Source organism: Fusarium mangiferae (genome assembly GCF_900044065.1).
Source record: "Fusarium mangiferae strain MRC7560 genome assembly, contig: FMAN_scaffold007, whole genome shotgun sequence".
Lineage (NCBI taxonomy): Eukaryota > Fungi > Ascomycota > Sordariomycetes > Hypocreales > Nectriaceae > Fusarium > Fusarium mangiferae.
This window is the reverse complement of record NW_024573927.1, coordinates 371,083-387,472: the sequence shown is the minus strand read 5'-3', so window position 1 is coordinate 387,472 and position 16,390 is coordinate 371,083. Positions and strand designations below refer to the sequence as shown.

Here is a 16,390-nt window from a genome sequence, read left to right as displayed (position 1 = left end):
TCTGTTCTAGGCAGGCAAATAAGAGAAAAACATCATGAGCGTACCCGAGCTGTTGGCTCTAGCACTCAATGTGCTTTAGTGTTGTAGTGCTACGACGTTGAGATGCATGGCACCCTTGGCTTTTGCGGGAATTAGGCATGTCAGTAGCTTTTGCTCCGCTTGACCTGACAGTGGACGAGTTATTATCAGTCGAGGCAATCACTGCAAGCGTTTCAGGGGATCCTGATCTGCATTGTGTCATCCACTTAGCCGGATCCTTGGGTTGCTTTTGGATGGAGCAGCGTAGTATTTTCGTAACCACGTTGACTGCGCCCGAAGTGGGTATACGACCCGTGTCGTTGGTCCAGGGGTCTTCAGCACATGTCATTCAGGACCGTGGGCTATGGTATGATTGCAGTCTCGCTTGCTAGGTCTTACTGCAAGTCAAGTATGGTGAATGTTACTCTGCATGACTCCACGCGCATGTCTTGTCGCCAGAAAACCGCCGGGTCTTATCACATCACCCATGCGCATGCCGGCACTCCCATCGAATCACACCAAGCAATGGGTCATCACGTGCCGAGCTAGCAAGCAGGAAAACGATATCAGCCAAAAGGACAAACACCCTGGATGCAGAGCTGTTGGGTGGTTTATGACATCCTTGTAGGCTTCACTTGTTAAGAGCCCCTGACCCGTTGTAGCCGTTATGGAGTCGTCCCGAACCGATGCTGCCGTCGTCAGTTCATGGTCCGTTCACCGCCGCGGCAATCGAGAAAAAGAACATAAATCCTACGGTGGCGCAATTCCTCGCGGGAAGTTCTGGGTAGATCCGTTATCCAAGCTTCTTCTTCTTCATATTCACATACACAATGCCTCACAAAGATTTGCCCATCAGACCTCTGGTCCGTGCTTTTGACCCCGTTGGGCCAGACACTCTTGGACCGCCAGACCTTGACTTTGCTTCTCTGTTCAGAGAGAGAAACGTCCCTGAGGATGCTCCTCTGACGCTGTATCCCGAGCAGCTGAACGTGCCTTGGCATACTTCTCTCCCGTGGACAAGGCAGTCCAAATGGTGGGTACGGGGTGAAGCAGCTGGACGGGACTTGGTGAATCGAATCAGTGCCGACAAAGCGTCTGAGAGGGGAGCTCTACCTGTGGAGTTTATGGATGAGCGTCGAAAGGGGAAGATTGACGAGCTCGTTGAAGATGCGGTTTCATGCGCTGTTTACCTCTACCCATCGTCATCGCCGACCCGAATAGAATTGCTGACGCAGGCTCTTTTGCTTTTGTTTTTCCACGATGGTATGTTAACATCTCACTCAACCTCGATCTCACTGACACGTATCTAGATGTTATGGAGCGCGGTGCAACACAAGATGTAAGCTGAACAGACAATATGCTTTTACAGAACTGACCCCCTCTAGGACGCAACAGTTTGTGATGATTTCGTGACGATGGTACCCAAGAACAAACACATGAAACGATACTTCACAGAGGTCCTAAAATGCGATCCCATTCTTGGACCTGGTCTTCTTCGAGCTATTGGTCTGTTTGTCAATGCAGGCCGCAAGAAGTCACCATTCAAGCAAGATAAATACGCAACGTTAGCCGAGTACTTGGACTACCGCCGCCACGATATTGCAAAACCGTGAGTTCCGTCCTCCAAGTCCCATCAGTATATACTAACCACCTTCAGCTTCATGATCGCTGCTATTCGATTTGGAAGCGGTGTTCGCCAGACGCCCGAGGAAACCGCTCCCTTTGCCGAGCTAGAAGACCTCTACGTGCAGCACTCCATCCTCATAAACGATCTCTACTCCTACGACAAGGAGATCTACGAGGCGCGCACCATCAACGGCTCCGTCGTCAACGCAGTGCACGTCATTGAAAAACTCATGTGTGTACCGCCGCATTTGGCAAAGACTATCACTAGAACTATGAGCTTCGACGTCGAGAAGAAGTACTACGCCGAGTCAGAGAGGTTCATGCGTGATCCTGCGTTGAACGACAAGCAGCGTACTTATGTCATTGCGCTATTTGATTGTTTGACTGGGAATTTGTTTCACCATGCTACGTTGGGGAGATACTCTCGATATGCGGAGTATGTTTTTGATTGCAGAACCTAGAGATGGTCTAGATCGTCCATAGCTAGCATGACATTGTCTTTCAATAATAGCGTATACGATTTCTTTTTTCCGACACTTGCCTCGGTCTTGTCTGCGTGAATTCTTTGAGTGTCACCTTGGCAAGGATGGATGATTCCAAACCTTCGGGACCTCCCAAAGGTGCCAGAACTAAACGAGATCCAGTACGACTTTATGCCCAACCCGAGCAAAAGGCGAGCGCATGCAACGTCACATCGCGAGTAAAAACATCAGGCTCACCGTTTCACCTTCATCCGTAGTTCAAACCAACAAACCAGTCGCATCACTTGTCTTGTCAACAAAGTTCATCCGGGGAAGCTTATACACCCTCCCTGAATTCAAATACCCTCAGACCTTCGCGTACGTATATGTCCCGAGCCGGGTGAAGGTTGTCGTCTGATACGACGATCACATCCCGAAAATGGAACTCTTATCAACAAATCCATGTCGATAGTAACCCCTGTACATTGCTGACATATTTCTGGGGTAATCATGAACGCCTACTCCGCAGAGTATGTATAGTATGCTCGAAATGGATAAGATGTGATGCACCAATCACCGGGCTCCCGTATATCCGTGGGGTGAAGTGCTTCACCGCCTGTTGGTTGTGTTACGAGGAGGCTGGGCTCGTGCGTACGGCTTGGCTCCGATTGAAGAAGCGGGAATAGGGGACTTGACTGGTTATAACCGAACGCGAACTACTGAAAGATTGGGAATGGTGTCCGAAGAGAAGAGCCAAGTGTAGTGATATGATGTTAGCATTGGAGAGCTAGTATAGGATCCTGGTATAGCTACAACTATAAACAATCGCTAAAGGAGCGGTATGATAATAGAACCAACAGGTAGTAAACACCGAACGCCATGGAAAGTCAAACTCCCGCTATCAACATCCCAGCACTTAAACGAATGACAGTATCCCTGCCATACTAGTTTGATCCGACACTGGTCTTCAAAGACCCATGAAGACGCAAAAGCGGATTCTCAATCCCACTTCCAAGCGCATCAAACCCCCGCGTATCATCACCGTTGATCTGAGCTCTAATCAAATCCCCCAAGCGCTGGCGCAACTCTGGCGTAAGCTTGCCATCAGTCACTGCAAGGCCGCCTAGGAAGTCGCTCAGCATGTTCATAAGGGGGTTGAGTGATGCTTTCAGGCTGAGCTTTAGACCAAGCGTCTCGAGAAGGTCGTTGACGATGTCAAGGAGTTCTTGCACGAGTTCTTCGACTAGAGTGAGGACATCTTCGCGTTGATCGCTGGTGAGTTTGAGGTTCTTGGTAGTGGAGAGTCTAGTTAGGGCGCCGGAGACGGCAGCGCGGATTTGGATGATTTCTTTGATGGCGTCGGTGGTGCCTTTGCTGCGAGTCTCTGTTCCAGCTTGAACTCTGAGCAGTGTTCCATCTGATGGTGTTAGTACATATTGTGCTTATGAACAGTAGGACACATACTGATTCTGTCACCTCGGGCGGTGATCTGAGCAACAAGACTATCCAAGGAATCAACAAGATCCTGACCGTTCTTGAAGCCGGTCGACGAAGACTTGAGCAATCTCTTGGAATGGGTGGTCTTGGGCTTCTTTCCAGACTTGGTGTGCTTCGCCGACGCCTTAGCAGAAGTCTTCTTTGATGTCTTCTTCTTCTTAGATGTAGCTTTGGAGGACCTCTTGACTTTTACATTCGTGGTAGCGGTTTGTCCTGCCTTCTGCTCAGCGCGAAGAGCATCGAGGTCGACTTTGACACTGGGAAGGCCATTGTATGGAATAGTGTCTATATGATGAGATGATTTCTTGACGAGGGCTGTGCCTGGAGCTGGTGCAGCAAAAGCGCTGCTCATGAGAGCTGCAGCGGCGATGAAGAAGATTTTCATGATGGAATTTTGGACGATATAGTTGGCAATTTTGTTCAGCGTGGTGTGAAGATGCTGATCCAGCACGAAGGCGACTCGCAGACATTTATAAAATTCCTTGTAGCCTGAAAACTCAGAATAAAGTTGGGATTTGCCTCATGCGACAGTTGAAGTTATCGTCATATTGTCGATCTTCTGATCAATCAACCATCATATCATGAGATGACATAGCATCATCGTTGAACCAACGATTTATTTAGAGCCACTGACGTGAATTGCGTTCTTTCATGAATATCTGCTATGGAGTTTAAGAGTTTACAGTTTGGGGCTGGTATGAAGTTACCGCGAAGAGATACTGTGGCTTGCCGATCATGCCCAAAGCCCTGACAATCAAGATTAAGAGGGTCCATCGACAGATCCGGACATTTTCGTCTCGGCAATCAGTACGTCAGTTCCTGGTGGCCCTGAGGTCAGCAAATCATGATGGAGTGATGACCGTCTAGAATCAGGCACCATCATGGTCCCTTGGACCCTTCATAACTTTTGTCAGCCGAATGACGTCGTTTGAAGTCTGGTGTCAACGAATTTGTGTATGATCAACCAACATCTGTAAGGCTATGATGGGTTCCACCTTGCTTGAATATGTGGCACTCAATGGACCTATTGTGTCTCAATCCTGATTCTTTGGGGTATCCAAATTCGGTGATCCAGAATGATGGTGTTGCAATGACACGGAGAACGTTTTAACAAGAGCCGTTCAGCGATAACGTCGCAGATGCGTTAAAAACAAATGAAATAGGAAGGATATTAAAATTCCATGCTTGAGTGTCATAATACATATATAGTCAGAGGTCTTGGAGAAGCATTAAACAAGTTCATTCCATGAGTAGGTGTAGGGTAACAATTCCATCCGAGGTCTACCAACCCCACCACATCGGAGAAGAAAAACACGTCTCCACAACAGTAAAGCAAAAAGCAAAAAGCAAACTTCGCGAGGACGTGCGCAGAGCAAAAGAAAGGGTCTGGCCGGGGATTGAACCCGGGACCTCTCGCAAGCAATGCTGTAGGGTTTTCCCTAAGCGAGAATCATACCACTAGACCACCAGACCGGTCAAGTTCTGAAGAACTTGCTGAGGAGTACTGGCTTCGGTGGCACAAAATTACAATCATGAACTGTACCAGAAACAAGACAGAAAACCAAATAACTCAGATTCAATAATAACTATATCGCTCGTCTCTTTCAAAAGCGCTTTGTCCTAGTGCTTAGCAGAGACATGCATTTCGTTACATAAAAATTCTAGCATGCGTCTCAGATTTGTTTTCTCCATTAGAGTGTGTAAATCTAATGGCACCACGTGTCAACCGCAGATGTAACGTTGACGCCAAGGGACACAAGTTTCTTGTAATTAAATATTCATTTCAACAAGCTATATACATTGGAAAACACAGGGTTTCATCACACTGAAACTCATCTACATCTTAGGATGAACCTGTGTGACGTATGTAGAGAGTCCTTTTCCTGGACGGTCGCTAATAAGCGCGATCCCTCCCTCCCCAGTTCAAAGACCCACCATCTTACTCAACGAGACTGGATGCAGGCGGTTGAACAAGGCTGCAATGTCTGTACATTGCTGCACGATGCGCTTCCACCTGGAATGGCTGCTCACCTCGAGAAGCTTGATCTCGAAACTCGGAAGAATATAGCCTGGCCTTTGGAAGAGTCTCTCGATTCTTTCCTAATATGGATAAAGCTCGCTATTTCTCATGAGCTCCCAAGTGTCGGGGTCTGTTTAGAATTCAATGCGGCAACGAAAGGTTTGGAAGGCCCGTTCCGAGAATCAACCAACTTAGTTCTTATGCAGCTAGACCTTGACCATGGCTCCGTCGCGAGCCCTGTGTCGTTGCGAGAGAGTCCTTCGAGCGACTCGCGTACTGCTTGGGGTCTGATGAAACACTGGATCAGTCAATGTAAGCAAAAACACCTAGATCGCGGTCTACGGACTGGTGTCGCAGGACTATGGTACCCAACTCGACTACTCGATTTGGGACACCCCGAATCAACAAGTACGCCACGGCTCATTGAGACAGCTTTCAGCTTACCAAAAAGCCCTTACCTAACGCTCAGCCACTGCTGGGGAAAGAAGCAACTGATCTGCGCCACGAAAGAAAATCTGCAAAGTCTGTATAGCGGCGTCTATAATCTACCGCAAACATTTCAAGATGCCGTCGCTGCAACGAGAAACCTAGATATCGTTACCTCTGGATAGATAGTCTATGCATCGTGCAAAACGATCAGGAAGATTGGGCTAGAGAAGCAGCTCTGATGCACAGAGTGTATACCGAGGCAGATTGCAACCTTGCCGCGGCAGCGTCACGAGACAGCAGTGGAGGAATGTTCTTCAGACGTCAGGGATTGTACGGCCAATGTGTCGTGAAAAACGTGCGAGGGGATGTCATTGACATCTTTGCTGACCAAGACCTATTCCTGAAGGAAGTCAACCGCTCCCCTCTACAGACGGTGAGGGATTCCCCTAATTCTGTAACAACGTCCGTTTGATGAGATTCTGACAATCACCCAGCGTGCATGGGTATATCAAGAGTGGCTGATGTCGAAAAGAACTATCCACTTCGCCAAAAGCCAGGTCTTCTGGGAGTGCGATCATCTTTGCGCTTGTGAGGTCTTTCCTGACGGGCTTCCTAATACCATCAGACACGACGGAAAAGCAAAGTTTGCAGAAGACTTTGACAGCGCCAAACATCTGTTGAGCCGAGATATGAAAGTAAATGCAAGTCGTATTCGTCCAGACCCGTTTCGGCTTTGGTCAGGCCTCGTTACCCACTATACCTCTCGCGATATGACGAAGGCGAATGATCGATTACCCGCCTTGTCCGGTATCGCGAAATGGCTACAGCCGCATCTCGGAAATCCGGGATACCTGGCTGGTGTTTGGAACAACAGCGACATTCATCGCCAGCTCGCGTGGTACACATACCATACCAAGAATCCAAGGCCGCAATACAGGGCTCCGAGTTGGTCATGGGCATCAATCGATGGCCCCGTGTTTTGGTCAAATGCGCCTGCCATATTTACTCCCCAGTCAGAAATTCTCACTATCTCGACGACTCGTGGCAGCAGTGATCCCACAGGGTCAGTCACTGGCGGTCATATCCTGATCAAAGGCAATATGGGCCGTGTACAAATCATTGACCACGAGTCGCGCCCGGTTCTGCGCAGAGAGGACGATGTAACAGAGAGTTATAGGTGTTATGTTACGTTCCGCGGATTTGATGTCAGCAGCCTCCAGTTTGGCCTGTACTACGTACTGCACCTTGGCACAGAGACCATCCAACCCCGCAAGATACATTCCTCATCTTCGGGGGAGGACTGCTTTTCCGCTACATATTTAGTTCTTCGACCTGTGATTGGAGAACATGGTGCCTTTGAGCGATGTGGGCTTGTCGACGAGTGTTATCCTGTTGACAGTGAACATCGAACACTGGCAGACCGAGGACCACAGAGTAGACAAGATATACCTTGCGAAGAGTATGTTGAGGATGAAGGAAATTACAGGATTCGTATAGTCTAGAATCTGAAGCATGAGGTTGTTCATACGCAAAGGCATGGTGATGTTAAGCGCAGTCAGGATAATTCAGAGCTAAGAAGACAGCTGGATAGCTTGTCTTGCTTGCTAGCCAACATTTTACTAGCGCAAGGGATATGCGGGTAGAGCTCCCGGGGAAGATATCAGAAGTGGGCATGAGGTATTGGTGACTAGTCGTTGGCAGAAACGGACCCCCATTCTTGCAACGTGTGGCATACGTAACTATACCACTAAGCGTTTAAGCATATTGATACATATCTAAGAAAGTGTCAGAGGTTTGGAAGTTAATTTTTATTTGTGAAACGAGGAATAACCATTAAGGAATACAAGACGACATATGGGGATACAGCGCGCAGCATTGAATGCGGCGAGAGGATAAAACAAGCAAATCCTTGGGTATACGAACTCTGAGCCTGAGATATGCAAGTATTTGTCTATCGGTATCATAACAAACACCGAGATCCACATTACCCCGGATTTTATCACCCACAATGACATTTACGATCCAGCCAAGGATATAACTCAGATACCAAGCCGGATACCGATCCTCCAGTACCAAATCTGTCTCATCTAGACAATTATTACCAGGTACATTATCACCTGGACGTAGATCATGGCAGAAATTACCCATTTCAGATATCCACGATCAATCTTGCCCGACCACCACAAACATCGCTCCGACAAAAGCAACCCCCCAATCAAAGCCCCATATCCCTTGTGACAAATCGCATGAATCACAGTATCAGGACTTCCAATACTCACACGGCTGGAACTCTGTGCTGCGGGGGCTCGACCAAAAAACTAACCTCAAAACGGTAATTTTAGTCTGATATTCCTTCTTCACCACCGAATTTGTGGAGTTCGCGCAACGCCTCGTGGTTCTATACTAAGATTCGAGATCTGGAACGCTTGCTTGCGGGCGCAAGGGAATCTGGGGTATTACGTTTTGAGTTGACATTAGGGCTATATCGATGATGCGCCTGTAGCTTTCTCGGAACTCTGCCTATCAAGTCATTAGACCCGCGCCATACTACTCCCTATACACAGTACCTAGCGCTGCTTGGTGTGTTTAACCGTTAGCTTTATTATGCGAAGGGGGCGTTTCCCCGCAAACTTTGGGTTTGCCGACGGGCTGGGCCTTGTGGCATATACAAGTCGAGCACCTCGCTCTTCAATCTCCAGAATTGCCATGCTTTAGTGAATAGCTCTCATTAAAACATCACCATGACAGAACATACACATAATGTCCAAGGTGAAGGCCATCTTCGGCCTCGCCTATCAAAGATCACCATGGTAGCCATGACCTTTGCCATTCTCAAGTGTGTCTTTCCCAACTTCTCTGCCCAAACCTCGTTCTGATGTGAAGTCCAGCACTTGGATCTGTCTAGCAGGAAGTTTATCTATCGTTCTTCCTTCTGGTGGATCTGTTGCCTTCTTGTATGGCTTCATCTTCTGTGTCCTGTGTAATTTTGCGCTGGCGGCTAGTTTGGGTGAGTTGGCGGCGATTTGGCCGACTGCTGGTGGGCAGTATCATTTCCAGTGGGCATTGACTTCTGAGAAGTGGAGGAAGGTCATGGTGAGTTTTGTGATGTGCGATTCCTAGAAGAGTGTTGACGAGAACAGAGTTTTGCGGTTGGGTACATCAATATTTTTGGATGGCTGACCCTCGTGACAACTGAGGGTTTCTTCGCAGGTTTGTAATTCTGCGCGCTTGAGAGCACGACAATTAACATCTGTAGCACAATTCATCTCGGCAGCATGCGTCGTAGCTTCCAACGGAAACTACGTCGTAGCAGCGTGGAAGACGTACCTAATCTTCATGGCCGTCCTCACATTCGGCACTCTCTCCATGACCTTCGGCAACAGAATCCTGGGTGCCTGGAACAATCTCGCCCGTAAGCCTTCCAAATCCCTCTACTGTAAGTTCCGACTAACTTTGTAGTGTACTGGTCCATTCTCAGCGTTTTCGTTGCCAGCGTCGTCCTTCTCTCGACATCCGACAAAACCGACCCCGAATTCGTCTTTGCGACATTTGCGAACGAAACAGGCTGGAACGACGGGATTGCGTGGATCTTGGGTCTTTTGCAGTCAGCGCTGTCACTTATCGGATACGATGCTGTGCTGCACATGACGGAGGAGATGCCAACGCCGTCGAGAGATGCGCCTTTGGCAATGGTATACGCTGTTGGCGTGGGGGGAACTACGTAAGTCAAACACCGACTCCAAAAACCGTAAGCTAACGGAGGGACAGCGGTACAATCTTCATCCTCGTTATGCTCTTCTGCCTCACCGACCTCTCGGGAATCGTCGCAACATCGACTGGCATGCCTATCGTCGAACTCATCCTTCAAGCAACCGGCAGCCGTGCGGGCACCACGTTCCTCACGCTCATGCTAGCAATCTGCTTCATCCATGGGACCAACGGCTCGATCACCAGCGCCTCCCGACTCCTATACGCGATGGCTCGTGATAAAGGTACTCTGTATCACGAGTACTTTAGCCACATCCATCCCAGATGGGAAGTGCCTATTAGAACTATTGTTCTTACCTGGGTGTTTAATGCGATCTTTGGATTGTTGTATCTCGGTCCGACTGTTGCGTTCAATGCGTTTATTTCGAGCTGTACGATCTTGTTGAACATGTCGTATGCCATTCCGGTTGCAACACTTATAATTCGAGGGAGAGATACTTTAACGAGGTTTCAGAGTGCAGATACACCTTGGAGGTTTGGAAAGGTTCGAGGCCTGATCATTAATTACGTTGCCGTTCTTTACGTCTTCATCACATCAATTGTAGGCCATCCTCTCCATCAACACTGCCAAGCTAACACTTTTCTAGTTCTTCTGCTTCCCGCCCGTTCTACCAGTCGACGCCAGCTTGATGAGTACATCCCCCCCTTTCCCTTGTTCCCCCGATTACAAGCTGACGACAGGTTTAGATTACGTTTCGGCTGTGATTGGCATCTTTGCCATTTTCCTGACAGGATACTGGGTCTTGTATGGGAAGAAAACATTCCAGGGCCCGGTAAGTTTTATTTCTTGCTTCCTTGGAAAATTACTGATGATTGTGACAGGATCTCGATGTGATTCTTGGAGAACGACCGGACATTGTCGAAGCCACGGATGAGTTGGCGATGGAAGAAAAGAAGGTCGAGAGCCCAACGGAGTGATAGACGGTACCATAACGGGCTTTATATAGCTTACATTTAATGACTTGAACGAATCTTTGCGATGAAATTGCTCCCAATCAGCCACTTTCTGTAATCGGCAGCGTATGCATCTTTTGCCGAAAGCTGTTGAGTTGGATTAGCGGAAGCGCACTGTCTTTCATTGGTTCACCAAATTCCAGCTCCCTCGTAGCGGATCGCTCCGCCCCAGGCCTAGCGAATCTGCTTATCGCCACTGACTAACAAAGTACAGTAACACAATGTTATCCGTAGCTTTGCCCTCCTTGCTCGGAACTGTACCGGAGCAATGTCATCTCAACGGTGACTCAATCCGACTGCGAGAACTCAAGATCTCATAGTGTAGTGTCAGTGATCAACTACCGAGCCCTACCAACACCTAAACCGTCTTCAATGCGACGTAACTCTCGGCCCTGCGGAGTTGTAAACCCGTCTCCAACAAATCACAATCTAGCTTACCAATTCCGCGGCTCCCGCTAAACCAATCTTATCACCGCGCCCTTGAACTTCTGCGGGGAAGCCCAGTTCACTTTCACTTCAATTCTTATCATCAATCGCCTGAGCACGTTTTTCTCATCTCAACCCGCCCCATAAACTTGCTCACACCCTATATAAACTCACCATGGAGGAGCCGGAATCAAGTGCCAGGTCCACCGCCAAACGGAAGCTGCCCGTCAGGTCGAGATCCGGATGCTTGACATGCCGGACTAAACACGTAAGTCAATTTCCGGATGGCGGATGAGCGCGACTGATAAGGAATAGCTGAAATGCGATGAAGCAAAGCCAGAATGCCAGGTTTGTATATCGCGAGGCGTTCAGTGTGGAGGGTATCAACGCGGTTTGAGATGGTCTACCAAACATGAAAAACCAGCTGAACTCGCCGACCACAAATTCCGAACATCACCAAAGCAAACCTGCGGCACTAAGAAGCGCCGTGGTAGACCGCCAAAACGACAACTAGACACTGCATCTACTGCATCCTTCACCACCGCTGGTTCAGTCTATAGCTCCAGCGATGCGAATCAAGGAGTTTTTGGCGAATTTATGCTGAACACACAGCCTTTGGAGACCCAACACGATGCTCAGCTTGTGGAATCTGAAATGAGTCCAACAGATGACTTCATATCTCAATTCCCGCTCGACCTTCCCGTTGAGGGTCTTCCGATGCCAGAGTTTGAATGGACGCATGACGCGCTGGATCTAACGACACCGACATTTGATACATTTTCTGATACGAGCACCGACCTCGCTCTATTCCCAGTGCAGCAGAATTTCTCAACGTTATTCGTTCCTCCACCAATAACAGACCTCTCAACTCAACTCGTTGAATACTGGTTTCGCGATATCTGCTCTTTGTGGTCGCAGTATGACTCACCGACAAACTCGAATCGCATGCTAGCAACAACTTTATGGTCAACTTCGGAAGCTGTATCGACCAGTTTGCAGAGCATGTCATCGGCGTATCTATCATCCAAGATGCCGCATATGAAGAAGACTTCTATCGCCATGATGAAGAATGCTACTGATGTTATCGAGGCGGAACTGCGCGTTGTCAAATCATCACCGAATCTGGACACCGTGCCTATGGGTCTGATTTACGGGTTGTTCTGTATAGGGACCAGCATATGTTGGCTGAACGCGACGCAGTTGGGTATACCGTTCCTCAGAGAAGCGAAAGCTCTTCTTCACCGGATAAACAAGCAAAAACGGCGTCTGTCGGAGGAAGAGCGGAAGTTACTAAATATCTTCAACAAAAGCTGGACGTACTGTGAGCTACTACTCTCCGTCGTCTCAGACACGAACCCATATATAACATACGAGGCCGAAGAAGTCGAGGATATCAGCGCAGACGAATATCCAACGGCTCCACCAACCGAACCTGTCGTTGATGACATGCCGCATCCTTGGACGGGTGTTTCGAATACAGTATCACGACTTCTGACTCAGACGTTGAGACTCTGTCGTAATTATAGATATCACGTTAAACACCCTGGGCCTTTTGCAACTCGCGATCACGCTACTGCACTAAACATGATTGAAGAAGCGAAAACTCTCGAGGAAAAGCTCCTTGGCTTGGACTTTGAGTCGGCACCTGCGAATACCGAGACGGGAGATCAGAAAACACCGTGCCGTCATCTAGTCAACGTCGCTGAAGCGTACCGTCTCGCTGGCCTTATCCATATCTACCAAACATTTCCAGAGCTAGTGCTTCTCAGATTACCCGATAATCTCTCCGGTCCAGCAGATGCTCACATCCCATGGGAAGAATGCATCACACCACTAAGTCTCCGTCTCACAAAACTCATCGAGCAACTCCCCGCAGACTCGGGTAGTAAGATGACCCAACCCCTGCTCTGCATCACCGCCAGCACCGGTCTACGCTTCGAACCCTCTGATACAACCTCCAGCCCCGAAACACAAGGCCCTCTTGTGACGCCAACACCTTTTGACCTCGGGAGCACTGAGCATTGCGGGTTATCAGATTACATCGGACAGCTCATCCAGGCAGACGAAGATATTGAGCGACTGTCTACATCTACTGCTACGGAATCTCGAATGAAGATTGTTGAGGCGAGATGTTTTATAGTTGGGAGGCTTGATGCGTTGGAAGCGCTGCTGCCGCCGAGACCGATTGTTGTGGCGAAGACGTTGGTGCAGACGATTTGGAATGAGTATGATAAGGAGAAGGCGGGTGCTGCGAGTGTACATTGGATTGATGTCATGGAGGAGAATAACTTGCGGTCGTTGTTTGGATAGTGATAGCTAGAATGAGAGCTCGAAATTGACTATAAAACTTCCTCTTACTTTTCGCCAGTCTTGATATAGGAGTCTGCTTGAAGCCTGGCTTTCGCTAACCGCTCAAGATTATGTTTCCACAGCCTCCCTACGAGAGTGAGTAGCATTTATGTTATGGTCTTAGGGATCACTGTTGAGCTTAAATATGTTGAAACTAAAGTCTCTATATTAACCCATGTTTCTATATACTCCGGCCAATATAAGCCCGGAAGTCCGACATTATATACATCGAAAGTGACATCCCCACTATTCCCTAGTGATTCAGAGGTAATCAGTACCTCGTCAAAGCCACTGGCATTTAGATGGTTCCGAAACCAGCACTGGCAGCAAGACCAGTGACGGAAGACACAGGCTTAGCCTCAGCACCCTTTCCGTCGAAAGAGCTGAAGAAGCTAGAATCGGTACCAGACAGAGAACCAGAGTTGTCATACTGGTTAACCTCGCAGACGTGGCCAACACCGCTGGAGCAAGCAGCGTTGGCGGAAGCATCAGGGCTGGCAAAGATGGCGCCGGTAGATCCCTCCTCGATAGCGGCCTTGACGTCCTGGAAGAGGTTGCCCTCTGCGAGAATCTTGGCTTGGTCGCTGGTCTCGAAGGCGTGGCCGGAGTTGTCGGACCAGTAGTTGTTGACGGCGTGGAGGACAGTGTTTCCGGCGACCTTGGGGGCGCGGCCGGAGGTCTTGGTGATGTAGTTGTTCTTCATGGTGATCATCTGGTGATTGTTAGCATGGATGCGTAAATCAGAAATGGTTGGGGCTTTGGACTTACGTCGCTGGAACCGGTGAAGTACATAGACCAGTACTGGTGTCCGTCACAAGTAGCAGACCACTGGCTCTCGCCGTTGATGTGGTTGTTGGTGATGGAGACTCGATTATCAGCGTTGGTACCAAGGACGATGTGCTGTCGGCCAATGTTGGAGGTTGTGACGTGATCGATCCAAACAAGATCAGCGCCATCAAGGGTAATAGCGTCTCCGCCCCAAACATACTGAGGGTTCAATTCAGTAATATGGATGTTCTGAATAATAATATTCTTGGTTCCCTTGATGTAAAGACCCTTGCCCTTGATGACACCATTCGCACCAACACCAACAATCGACTTATCCGAGTTGACGATAATCGGGTTCAAGCCCGCCTTATCGTAGCTAACATCGACCTTGGGGGCATCAGGCTGATAGTTGTTACACCAATCATCCTTGTTGATAGCCGTCTGGCAGCCCGAGCCTGTACCCCATGGCGCACAGCCCTGCTCGGACGCAGTGCCCTCGGTACCGGTGAAGTCGAACTCCTGGTCGAGCAGGATGACGCGCGTGGTAGAGTCGCCAAGCATAGAGACCAGCTCATCGGTTGACTTGGGGTACGCGCCCTCGGCACTACCGCCGCCTGTGACTTCGGAGGCGAATCCCTCGGGGGTGCCGGTTACACCGGCGGCAGAAACGTTGGAAACCAGCGCGGCCACGGCCACGGAGAGAAGAGAGAGAGACTTCATGGTGAAGAGTAGAAAAAAGAATGTGGGAAAGATAAAACAAGAAACGAACGAATGAAGAGCAGAAAATGGAATAGAGAGGTGAATTAGTGGGAAGGCATTGGTATATTTATCTCAGCCAGCTACTTCTCTCGCAGGCGTTACCGTAAGCGGCGGAGAATATGTTCTCCTACTCCGTAGAAATCTTCCAGAAAAAAATGGTCCTGTTTTGTTAACTTGAAACTTGAGACAGGCCGTATCGCGACCTAGTTGTTAGCATCCCGACGACGCCAAGAGTGGCTACAGATCATTATTGGCGGACTTTTGGCATCGCTGTTTTATTCCGTGGAACGTCGGCAGTATTTTTGGGAACTGAAACTTGGTGGCATGGTTGAGCTTGGGATTAAAGGGTTAGTCTTTTGTGGGGAGCGCGTTTCAATGATGAGAAGTTGAAACGGAGGGATCAAGCTTCTTTAGCTTGATGCCAAGTCTCGACAGAAGTGATGATGATCCAATTGTAAGACTGGCTGAGAGTATTGAGCTATATTTTACTAAAACAATCGACTTGAGCCGCATTTCATGGCTATCTCTTACACTTTGTCGTGTCAATGGCTTTTCAGTAAGGATCAAGGTTGATGAAGGCGGAGCCGCATCCCGGTTAGAACAGTGGGCCAGTAGCAGGTTCACCAGCACGGACATTTGTTTACGCACCACGGGATAGGGTTATGCTTATCCTGGGAGCGAAAGACGATGAAACCTGGGTCAAATAAGGCTATTGGTTTCACTTAAGAAGAAGCAATCAGCTCATGACTCTCGATGCTTGATATCGCTGACTTGAATGAGTCGTGGACCAAGTGTACAGGAGCTGAGATGCTTTTCACTGAAGACTACTACTCTTTGCAGCAATTCCTCAGGGCAGTTGACAGTCACGCAGCTTACAGTATGGTCGATGCAATTCCTCTCGATACCGAAATCAATACGCGTAGACTCCATAGTCCATAGATGAGCGGTAAGGGGGAGCAGCGTTGGAATTAACCCGGATATACAGTAACAGCGGACCTCAATACAGTGTCAAAATAAATTTAGCAAAGGTATCCTAAACTTATGCTAAGTTACCTAAGTCTTTTTGTCATTTAGGATCAAGGTCCTAGATTTTCTTTCTCCCCTAGACAGTATCCTTCTGTCAGCCTCAAAGGCATTGGTGCGAAAAAGCTGGTGCCGCAATCTAATCTATCTGATTGTACTCCATACTGTAATTATGATCAGCAATGGTTAGTGGATTCACATTACGCAGCCCGGAATGTGGCTCGCGACGCGACGCCGATAGTACCTATTGCCTATTATACTATGCCGCTTAGAGAATGACATCTACGACACG

At 48.6% G+C, this 16,390-nt stretch overlaps 6 protein-coding genes and 1 non-coding gene across 7 annotated transcripts; 4 read left to right on the top strand and 3 right to left on the bottom strand.

Moving 5' to 3' along the window:
• Positions 1-848: 848 nt before the first annotated feature.
• Positions 849-2,105, top strand: FMAN_13218 (uncharacterized protein; the record flags this gene model as incomplete). Its single annotated transcript, XM_041832659.1, has 4 exons — positions 849-1,281; positions 1,329-1,357; positions 1,404-1,627; positions 1,676-2,105. 4 exons carry the CDS (start codon positions 849-851, stop codon positions 2,103-2,105), a joined length of 1,116 nt encoding a protein of 371 aa, XP_041683100.1.
• Positions 2,106-3,049: 944 nt separating this feature from the next.
• On the bottom strand, positions 3,050-3,987 carry FMAN_13217 (uncharacterized protein; the record flags this gene model as incomplete). Its single annotated transcript, XM_041832658.1, has 2 exons — positions 3,050-3,522; positions 3,570-3,987. 2 exons carry the CDS (start codon positions 3,985-3,987, stop codon positions 3,050-3,052), a joined length of 891 nt encoding a protein of 296 aa, XP_041683099.1.
• A 997-nt stretch (positions 3,988-4,984) lies between these two features.
• Positions 4,985-5,075, bottom strand: tRNA. Its single transcript is given in 2 exon segments — positions 4,985-5,020; positions 5,040-5,075. It is a non-coding gene; the product is annotated as a tRNA-Pro (tRNA).
• A 375-nt stretch (positions 5,076-5,450) lies between these two features.
• FMAN_13216 (uncharacterized protein) lies at positions 5,451-7,553 on the top strand (the record flags this gene model as incomplete). Its single annotated transcript, XM_041832657.1, has 3 exons — positions 5,451-6,156; positions 6,234-6,484; positions 6,546-7,553. 3 exons carry the CDS (start codon positions 5,451-5,453, stop codon positions 7,551-7,553), a joined length of 1,965 nt encoding a protein of 654 aa, XP_041683098.1.
• Positions 7,554-8,792: 1,239 nt separating this feature from the next.
• FMAN_13215 (uncharacterized protein) lies at positions 8,793-10,737 on the top strand (the record flags this gene model as incomplete). The annotated part of the gene is made up of 9 exons (XM_041832656.1): positions 8,793-8,887; positions 8,940-9,144; positions 9,192-9,261; positions 9,308-9,463; positions 9,511-9,772; positions 9,820-10,360; positions 10,407-10,452; positions 10,507-10,592; positions 10,642-10,737. The coding sequence occupies 9 exons, from the start codon at positions 8,793-8,795 to the stop codon at positions 10,735-10,737; spliced, it is 1,557 nt and encodes a 518-aa protein (XP_041683097.1).
• A 637-nt stretch (positions 10,738-11,374) lies between these two features.
• On the top strand, positions 11,375-13,509 carry FMAN_13214 (uncharacterized protein; the record flags this gene model as incomplete). The annotated part of the gene is made up of 2 exons (XM_041832655.1): positions 11,375-11,467; positions 11,515-13,509. 2 exons carry the CDS (start codon positions 11,375-11,377, stop codon positions 13,507-13,509), a joined length of 2,088 nt encoding a protein of 695 aa, XP_041683096.1.
• A 337-nt stretch (positions 13,510-13,846) lies between these two features.
• On the bottom strand, positions 13,847-15,036 carry FMAN_13213 (putative pectin lyase precursor; the record flags this gene model as incomplete). The annotated part of the gene is made up of 2 exons (XM_041832654.1): positions 13,847-14,260; positions 14,317-15,036. 2 exons carry the CDS (start codon positions 15,034-15,036, stop codon positions 13,847-13,849), a joined length of 1,134 nt encoding a protein of 377 aa, XP_041683095.1.
• Positions 15,037-16,390: the final 1,354 nt, after the last annotated feature.